This window comes from Papilio polytes, unplaced genomic scaffold, assembly GCF_000836215.1.
Source record: "Papilio polytes unplaced genomic scaffold, Ppol_1.0 DF823177.1, whole genome shotgun sequence".
NCBI lineage: Eukaryota > Metazoa > Arthropoda > Insecta > Lepidoptera > Papilionidae > Papilio > Papilio polytes.
Genome location: NW_013526027.1, coordinates 112,727 through 123,131, shown reverse-complemented (window position 1 = coordinate 123,131; position 10,405 = coordinate 112,727). Strand labels below are relative to the sequence as shown.

The 10,405-nt window shown below is 35.1% G+C and overlaps 2 protein-coding genes across 2 annotated transcripts in view; one reads left to right on the top strand and one right to left on the bottom strand.

Moving 5' to 3' along the window:
- The window catches only part of LOC106105060 (myotubularin-related protein 10-B), a 13,685-nt gene extending 8,027 nt beyond the window's left edge, over positions 1-5,658 (bottom strand). Inside the window, exons 1-3 of the mRNA XM_013285285.1 lie at positions 5,199-5,658; positions 5,054-5,108; positions 3-98 (exon numbers count right to left, since the gene is read on the bottom strand). Coding sequence (XP_013140739.1) covers positions 3-98; positions 5,054-5,108; positions 5,199-5,255 — 208 coding nt within the window. The 5' untranslated portion in view covers positions 5,256-5,658. The remainder of the gene's footprint in view (positions 1-2; positions 99-5,053; positions 5,109-5,198) is intronic.
- Positions 5,659-6,111: 453 nt separating this feature from the next.
- LOC106105059 overlaps positions 6,112-10,405 on the top strand; it is a 7,301-nt gene continuing 3,007 nt past the window's right edge. The window contains exons 1-7 of the mRNA XM_013285284.1: positions 6,112-6,374; positions 6,450-6,601; positions 7,319-7,536; positions 8,424-8,570; positions 8,959-9,058; positions 9,538-9,643; positions 10,020-10,231. Coding sequence (XP_013140738.1) covers positions 6,329-6,374; positions 6,450-6,601; positions 7,319-7,536; positions 8,424-8,570; positions 8,959-9,058; positions 9,538-9,643; positions 10,020-10,231 — 981 coding nt within the window. The 5' untranslated portion in view covers positions 6,112-6,328. The remainder of the gene's footprint in view (positions 6,375-6,449; positions 6,602-7,318; positions 7,537-8,423; positions 8,571-8,958; positions 9,059-9,537; positions 9,644-10,019; positions 10,232-10,405) is intronic.

The window sequence follows — 10,405 nt, the reverse complement described above, 5'->3', positions numbered from 1 at the left end:
GTAATTGGTGACGAAGAGTGATCCAAGGCGGCCGCTGTCCCGCTCGCTTAGTGGCGTCAGGAGCACTACGCTGTGAGCCGCGCCTACCACCAGCTCGCCTGGAGCAACGTAACACATACCGCTGCATTCAGGATCATTTAAGTTTTTTTTTAATAAAAAACAGTAGATTTTTGCAAATTTCCCTTTGACCAATCCAACTAAGCTCTAGGCTTGTTCTAGCATACGGTTTACGGCAAGATTCGAACCCTCGACCGCAAGATCGGTGATCCGTACCCCCAATCATTAGGCTAAGTGTGTAGTCATTTAGTGTAGATTTATATCTCTAAATCAATGACATAGGACTCCTTTTATTGCCATTTGTCCCCATTTCTACCTTATTGCTTTTATTTAAATATACTATAGTACAGGACTCCGCGTAATTTTACAACAGATGCCTGGCAAGAACTTTGATGCCGAAATTACTTCACCGTGGGGGGTGAAAAATGAGCTACACATGTGTCAATAGATAAAATGTTTAGCTCAAGTCCGAGTATTTCAAACGAAAGTGTAAAGGTTTTTAACAAAAGGAAAAAAATCAATTAGTACCTTCTTCATTTATATTTTTGTATAAACTTAATTACACTTACGTACTATAATTATAAACAAATTTTGTTACAATATCCATATATTGACTCAAAGATAAAGCTTGTTCATTAGTGGTTACTTAACAGAGTTCGCGTCGCAACTTTAATATCATAACACATTAATATCGGGGTGGCATTAAATTGCTTTGTCAGGAACTAGCTTTCGCCCACGACTCCGTCCGCGAATAATTAATAATAGCAAAAGAAAGTAGCTAACTAATGTGTTCTTCCAGACCATCGTCTACATCTATACCAAGTGTCATCGTGATCTGTTAAACAGTTTCGATTACGAACTCTAACAAACATATATCTAAACATTCGCATGCATATTAGTAAGATTATTTTAACTTCTAAGAGATGAGTAATTCAAGCTATTCGCGAAACTTTGTAAATAAAATGGTGTCGATTGTATGACTTCTTGAGAACAGTGCGGTTTCTCAGTCGACCTCGGATGATGACCGCATCTGACCAAATCACATTTTCGCTCCACTGCCACCGTGACCTTGTTTGAATTAATCATTTATTTCTTTTATTCATATTAGTTCCTGTGCGGCTACACCCGCGTGAAATTATAAAAACTTTTTATTGTTTACATTTGTCAAATTCTCAATTCATGATCACCAGCTCACTATACGTCCCCACCGAGGGGCTCGGAGCCTACCCTAGTAAGGGGTGACTAGGTCATAGTCAACCACGCTGGCCAAGTGCGGGTTGGTTGACTTCACACATATCTTTGAATTTCTTCGCCGATATGTGCAGGCATCACGATGTTTTCCTTCACCGTAAGAACTTCGGGTAAATTATGTGTATATGAAAATTCGAAAAATCGAAAATCACTTTGGTACATGGCGGGATTCGAACCTAAGACCTGTAGATTACAAGTCAAATGTTCAAACCACTGAGCCACCGACGCTCGATTTCATATAACAAAATTCAAATGCACAAATGAGAACGAAGGCGTTTGATATTCATGGCAATTTAATCGCACACACGATTATGTCAAACGTGCAAGCGTGTGTTCTACGAGTATATGGTCGTGGTATTAAAAAGGCGACTGGACCATTCATGTGAATGTTATTGGTCTCTAGCACTGTTTTTCAATAGATATTCTAATCCATACTAATATTATAAAGACGATAGATTTGTATTTTTGCATGTATTGAAATAATTAAAAAACTAATAGGTCGATTTAAAAATTTCTTTCACCTATAAAAAGTTACATTATCAGTGAGTAAAATAGGCCGTGTTTTTTTATTATTTTTTTAATTTCAAGTCGTTAGTTATATTGAAACTAGTGGATTAAAATGTTAATTAAAAATATGTTACTTTTATTTATAATTTTTATATGTTTGAATAGATGTTCGGAAGGCTTAACAGCTTCAACAATTCAGATTTTAAGGAGTGAAGTCATCATCATCATCATCTCCCCTGCCTTATCCTACTCCCGTAGTGTCAGCGAATTTTAACGAGTGAAGTATAATACAATTATTATTACAGAGAAATGTTTTTGTATGTCCATACTAGATATCTACAGTCGAGTATTTATTATTTTCATGTATTTATCGAATCAGAATAAAGAAGAAAAAAAAGAAAATAATACAGAAGTGGTTTGTACCGTTTTGTTTAAGTAAATACGTTTGTAAAAGTCTAAAGGGCTTAAGGTTTAATCCCTGAAAAACAAGGAAACCCCTCAGTTAGTGTCAAAGAACTACAAATACTCAGGGGAATCACCTAAGGCCATATCCGGCATTCCAACCTTAGCTTACATACTGACGCATAAGAAAATAAATGTAAAAGCAATACACTAAATATTGAATTGTAAAATTGTAATTACGACTCTATTCATGTGAGAAAATTGTACAAATATTTCACAGAATTGTAGGATAAAAATACTAAGGTCCTGTCTTACCACTAGCTGATAGATAAGATAGCTTAAAAGTGACGTCACTGTCAAATAGAGTACCAAAATCCGATACTTTGATTGTTATCTGACAATTTACAAGAATTGTAGGACAGGCTCTTAATTATTTACAAGGTCTGTCAGTAAAAGGAATATATTTTTTTACCTTCGTATATACAATGATCCTCCTATAATTTGACCTTTCTATAGAAATTGATTCATACTGAACAAGGTTTTTTTTTAATTCCATCAACAATTCTAAGTATTTCATTGTATTGATTACAAAAATAACTAACCTCGCCCAAGCAATACCAAAACCAATCGACTAGCATCACCCTAGTGGGTCATCATTTCCTACCACCATAACGCGAGGTCGTAACATACAGTTTCTGTTTATTATATTAAAATTCACAGTAACTTCAACCTTACGCCTAAGACATAGAAACTATGTTTGGGATAAAAAAAATAATTGTTACAAAATGTACCAGGATAGCATAAGGAGAGTTACAGTTAGTTACGCGACGCATACGCAATCGAGTTATTATTGTTTTACATCATTGATGTGTCAGTTAACTAAGAGTTAAAGAGATTAAAAAACTATATAGAGGAGGCAATTGACTTCACTTAGACATTTTTCACATAATCTCACTAACACTATCTATTAATAGCTTTATAACCATTATTATAATTAACTGCAGCTTACGACTCCATCCGCATGAAATTACAATAATAAAATAAAGCCTATGTTACTCAAAGATAACCTTTCAAATGATTAAAGAATTTTTAAAATTGGTCCAGTAGTTTTTGAGTTATTCCAATACATACACATATACAAATCTTTTATCTTATATAATACTAGCTGTTCCGTGCGGCTTCATCCGCATAGAATTACGAAAATTTTACTTCATTGTTTACATTTGTCAAATTATCAATAGCAAATGTTAAAATGACATTACACGAAAAACATTGGCAACCTTGATTCCTTGATGTTGGCAGCAACTTATGGCCTCTTTCCCACATTAGGATCTTTATTCAAAATATTTACCCCCTAAGTTGAATGGCGTGAAAATATATAGCCTAAATAGCCTAAAGCGTGACGTAAATGTCGGGCTTTTTATTAAAAAAAGAATTATTTAAAAACATGCTGTAATTGCTGACATCTTAGGCAACAAAGAAAGGAGTGTTTACGCTTTATTATAATAGTATAGATTAAGAAAATATTGTATTTAAATTAATTGCCAGTAGGTGTCATTAAAAAATAATTAAAAGACCATATTTGATTTTGTAACACTGTTTAGTTTATTTTATAACAAAATATGGAGCTTATCATAATTTTGTAAAATGTCAACAAGGACATGAGGTGGCACTAAACTTGATAACTGGTATAGTACCTTTCAAAGAAAGTACTAGTGAAAAAATCAGTTCACTATGCCTCTTAATACATTTTTAAACTAACTGTTACTTGCGTCTTCATCTGCGTGGAATTATTTTTTGAATATAGTCTATGTGACTAAGTGATAATGTAGCTATTAATTTGTGAAGGAATTTTTTAAATCAGCCCCATAGTTTTTGAGATAGTTCAATATATACAAAAATACAAATATTTCCTCTTTATGAACTGTTTAACTGGCTTAAAAAAGGAATATGTCATGTAATGTTTAATTATAACTTATTCATATGAAGTAAACAATTTACTTGTTTGTTATTGAATTGTTTAAGATAAAGCAATAAGGAAATTAATTTGTTTGCATTTTTACTGTCACTGTACATATGAAAGTGTAATAATAATAAAATATCATATCACAATTCCCTAGTTAGTTATATACTAAACATGTCACTATGAGAAAATTGTAAAACAAAAGCTACAATAAGAGGTCTAAGTAACTCAAGAAATTATTTTGTTGCCTTTTAGTGTTTTGGTTTTTTGATTGTTTTTGTTTATAATTCAGTTTTGTTTATCCCAAGCTTGAGAAGTGAAATATAATCAAATTAAAAACATTGATTGTAATTTATGTTAATAAAATTTTAGTATTTCAACAAAACTAGTACTGAATTTCATATTATTTTATTTAAATAGGAGCTAAAAAGGTAACCACACTTAGTAATCAAAATTACATGATAAGAAGCTCTTACTAGACAGTTTGGGTTTAAACCTGACACTAAATAAACCAACCACTGGTTGCTAGTTATTGGATTCTATTTCTACTGTTGCACTATTTTTCATTTATACTATGTTTTCAGATCATTTGTTAAATAGAAAATAAACCCACATGAGATTTAGGGCCTGTCCCACCACTGGCTGACCGAGGCTCAGATAGCTTAAAAGTAACATCACTGTCAGATAGAGTACCAATCTGATATTTCCATCACATATTTTATATGTTGGATTGTTATCTGACAATTTACAAGAATTGTAGGACAGGCCCTTAAAATAATATTATGATTCCATCATTGGTTGGAAATTAGTTTAAGGAAATTAGTCTTCACTTTTCTCTATAATGAAATATGGATTTAAAACATCAGCACTCACCATTTAACAGCTTAGGTTTTAACTCTTGTATTGAACCATTTTTATCACCATTATTCTGTAATATAAAATTAAAGATATCATACTATTAAAAAAACAATAGCATTTTTAAAAAATAAAATGTAATAATAATAATACAAAAACTTACCAAAGGCGTATCGTTTATATAGCTCTTAAAATTGTGGAACAACTTTTTCTCATTCATTGTACTCAATATGAAATGATAGAACACTATTATGACCTAGTTTACCTCTTCCACACCTTATATACTAAGAAGTAAAGAGTGCCTTCAAGGAAATTTAACACTTTGGATATAATTTAAAATATCAACCATACTTATCATGATTAAAAATATTTTTATATAAAATTGATAACAGCGAGTCCATAAACACTGCACTGATAGGTAACACTTTCTTTTTCACATAATTATACTACTACAGTGTTGATTTTAGCTTAAGTAAAACATTATTAACGATGGTAAATATATTATTCGGTCAATATTTAACGATTTCCTTACAGTTGCACAAAATATGAGAAAAAATAGAATTTTACAATTTTACATGATACGATGCAATGACCAAAGAGTATTGTACCAACATCACAGATTATAGAAATGTAGCAGGATTACCAACATTATGTTACCAGTTATGACAGACATATAATGTTGCAAGCATTATGCCTGGTTTACACTTGGACAGTACAGTTTTACAGTAAAATTCAATATTGAGTCTAGCATACAACTGGCAAAATATAAACACTAAATGGAGCCAGCGAATAGGTCCAATGATTGGCATAGTGTTCCACTTTTTTGGCCATTTCGATCATGCAGACTCAACTGGCATATTGTAAACGGCTTGTCCTAAACTAGTTCAGTGCTGACAGAACCATTCCTTGGGCATTCCAGGGAATTTTCATCAAGACTTCTGATCGGGTGTAAGTTTTTCTGATTTTTCTATCAGAAACAATCGATAGATTTTCACTGGGGTAGCCATTCTTGTTTGACTATATTTTTGATCACTTGACAACTTAACATGACAGATGACATCTGTCATCAGGCACAATTCGCAAAAAATCTCAATGTAAAGCGCAAACTCGAAAACAGAGACGAGACGAAACTAAAAACTCAAGACGCATGATCAGTTTTATGTCTGTCCCTATCTTTAGCAAAGATTTCAGACAGCAAGCGAACGAAATATCGATTTGAAATAAATAGGACAAAAGTTCTATAGCCTTTAAAATGGCTTTTATATGTATTAGTTGAATACATACTCGCATAAGATGTTGGAAAAAGTTGTTTTGTGTTTAACGACTGTGCATTTTTACAGTGAGTAATTAAAGAACCGTGAACCTTGGTATTTATGAGGCAGTGTTGTGTGTAACTGGGGATGCTTTGTTCTAGGTATCGCTGCTCAAGGTGAATGCACAGATTTACGAGGGAGGCATATATCTCATGGGTTACACTACGTGCCTGGACCGGACACCTGCACACTCTGTGTTTGTGATAACGGTCTGCCTAAAGTATGCAAAGCAGTGCTGTGTTCACCCCCACAGGTAAGTTCACTAAATGAACAAAAAAAAAAACCTGGCATTAGTCTTAAGTGTATCCAAGGTAAATTAGCGCTGCTAGCTTATATGCTACCTTATGATGTAAAAAAACAAATTAAAATCTTGTAAGAGCATTCTCAGATTCTTCTATTCTCCGGTATTCTTTTTCTTATTCCTATTTATTTAAAAACAATAATACCTCTAAGAGTAAATGCTGATTACATACCCATCCTACTTGCTTATTATATAGAAGAAGAAAATTTGGGAGGGCATAAATTGAAAAATGATAATACCTTGTTCCCTTTTTTCTCTACAACTTCTCTGCTTTAGTCATACATCTCCATATATTAAATGATTTAAGTTTTATTTACTAAGTCATGACTGCCCAATAGCGTTCCCTGTAAAAAAAACATAGAATATTCTTTTCATGGCTGAAAACCAGCACTGTTTTCAGTGACAAGCTGGCTGCATTAGCTGAGCCTTCTCCTTTTGGCCAAGATTTTTTTTTTATCTCAGTATGTTCTGGAAATATTGTTTTCTTGTTACATTTGTTTTTTTTTTGTTCAAAAAATTGTGTTTTTTTTTTATTTTATTTCATACTGTAACTGTCATCATTTTACACATATTCTGATAGAGCTTACTGGGATTGCAGAGCCTATGATGCTAAGCCAGATTTTTGTTTAATTGTAAATAACTTTAAAAGTTTAATGCTTTTTATTCCAGGACTGTCGATCATTTCGTGTTGGCAACACTTGCTGCGAGTTCATCTGCTTAGATGATGTGGTGAAGCCAGCAGAGGGCGAGGCAGGGGTGCGTGTTGCGGCGGGGGGCGCGGCCGCGCTCGTGGTGGCCACCGTCGCGCTCGTCGTGTACCGCGTGCGCACGCACAAGAGACGTCGCCCACCGCGTCTCGATGATCAACGCAGTCTTACTAGCATTGGGTAAGTACAGTTTAGTGTAGACAAACTACAGTACTACTTTTGACAGTGGTAGTGCCCGCTTTAACATCTTAACACGAATGGGCCGGCACGCCCGGTGTAGTACCACAACCACACAGAAGACAGGCGTGAAATGGAAGCAATTCCGTGTTTCGTCTGATGAGTGCGGTGCCAGAGGCCTAATTTAAGTCCCTTTCTCTTTACCACCCTTTTCTTTTAAGGAGAGGTTGGGAAGAGGAAGTGGATTTGACGGTGGAGGAGATGCATAGGAAGGGGAAATATTTTCTTTATGTGCGTCTCCTCCTCCGTCGTATAAGGGTAGGCAACGCATCTGCAATTGCGGATGTCTATGGGCAGCGGTCGCTTCGCCATTTTGGCGGTTTCAGGTGGCCGCTTGCTCGTTTGCCACCTTGTGTTATAAAAAAAAAAAACACCACCTATTTTTGTTGATATAGGTGGTGCCACCCGAGGTTGCGTGGCCATCCGACTCGAAGGACCACTGATCCTTTAAGACACTGATTGTTGTACTGTTTCTAATAGGAAAAAAAATGTTTCATAGAATATGTTTTCTTATTTAATTTTATCAATTACTCTATTAATTTTGAATAATTTAATAGAATACATCTATGGAAATGATTATGTTTTTATAAAAGTCTGTGTTAAGAGTGGCGCATACTGGCCACGCAATCCCAGGGCTGCACCAGAAGACAAAACATCTAAAAATCAGAATGTGTACGTTGAGAGGTCACTTTGCTATTTAGGTGTGTTTTGTTAAATAGGTGACATTAGGTGAAATTACATTTTTTTTATGATTTCCTAATTTTTGACCGACTTCCCAAAAGAAGGAGGTACTCAATTCGTCTGTATGTTTTTTTATTATTTACTTTCAGATACATAAGTGGCAGTATGGGGTACATGGGGGGCACGTGCGAGACCGCACTCGCAGCGTGGAAGCCCCCCGGCAACTACCTGCCGCGGGGTGAGGCTCCGCCCCCCTACGACGAGGCGGTGGCGCAATGCCGACTTGACTCTATGAGGTCTGTTATGTTGTACTAGATTTTTCCTTGACTTCGCACGGAAACTATGCTCTCTTAGGCATTTTACATCCGTGACTCTTTCAAAATGCTTTGGATGTAGTAATAATCTATCTAAACTTTAGCATTTGTAATATTAATATGAAGTATTGTACATCCATTGTAGGTAGTACTAAAATAATTGTAATTAAGCGCCAATAGCCTAATGGTTTGTGGTACGGATTACCGACCTTGTGGTCAAGGGTTCGAATCCCGCTGTGTGACTATTCTCGTGAACCATATCCTAGCACAAGTCTAGAGCCTAATTGGAATTTTACTTCTTTCATTGAACCAAATTTGGTTTGTATCAAAATAATGTATGGGATTGTCATTAATATTTATGATATTTCAGGATGAATAATGATTCGTTCGGCCGGTCGTATGCGGGGGCGGAGGCCGACATGCAGTGCTCCGGACACGCCTACGTCAACATACCCAGACCAGTGCAGCAGGTCAGTTCTCGAATTCTCTCTTTTAATGAATGGTGGGCTCCATAGTTATTCCGAAAGGTCATTTATACTAATATTATAAAGTGGAAAGATTTGTATTTTTGTTCGTATTGAAATGACTCAAAAACTACTGGGCCGATTTCAGAAATTCTTACACCGTTAGAAAGGTAATTAATCTGTGAGTAACAGGCAATATAACACTTAGTTATTATATTTAAATTGCCATAAAGTAGCAATTTCAACATTTTATATATTAAATTGTATATTTGTATATTGTCTAGTGGTAACAGCTTTTTAATGATGAAAGAACTTTTGAAATCAGCCCGTTAGTTTTCAAGTTATTCCAATACATACAAAAATACAAATTATCGTAATCTGTTAAAATATTTTTTTTTCCTCAATCTTCACAGATACAAAATTTAGTAGTTTTTTTAAATCGGTGTTTTTACTAGGTTATTCACATATAATTCTAATTACTACAGATCGCAAACACTCAGAACTGCTACAACGCGCCGCTACTGCAGGCGGTGCACGCGGGCGAGGTTCGCGACACGCCCATCGTGCCGCACCACGCCCTCCCCTCTAATGGTACATACTAATTATTTAGTTACCTTTAGCTTAGTGAAATAAAAAGCAAAAATAAGTAGCCTACATGTTCTTCCAGATTATCCTCTACGTCTATTACAAATTTCATCGAGATCCGTTCAGTAGTTTAAGCTGCAAACTCTAAGAAACATCCATCTATCCATCATACTTTCCCATTTATATTGTTAGTAAAGAGTAAAATGTATTACTATATTAAAAACACTTAAATAATCTTATTTGAGTCATAATTGTTTATACTATTTATCTGAACACTTAAAAATAATTTAAAAATATACACACATCTGTGATTGTTCTAGCATTCTAGAAATTTATGCAATTGTAAAAATAATAAATTTTTAAAATACAAGTTTCCTCCCAGTGTTAGGGTTTCCAAGCACAATTCGCTTGACGGGGTCTCTGGGTGCGATCAGTGGGCGGGGCGTGTCGGGGGGCGGGGCGGTGCAGTCCACGCCCCCCGCGCTCCCCGCCCCCCACGCGGACCACGACCGCCCCCACAACGTGCCCGGCTTCTACACGCACGCGCATCCTATACACACCTCACTGTATGTATTAACACTGTATTATGTCAACTAATGCTGCCTTTATGTTTTTCTTGTAATATTATCCTTTAGTTTTAATTTGTCTAATTGTAATTGACTGGTTTATATGAGAATAGAATGTATAGATGATTTGGTTGTCCCGAAAATTTCTGAATAAAACAACCGTGTGGTTTTTTTTTAATCTATTGAATATAAACTTTTTATG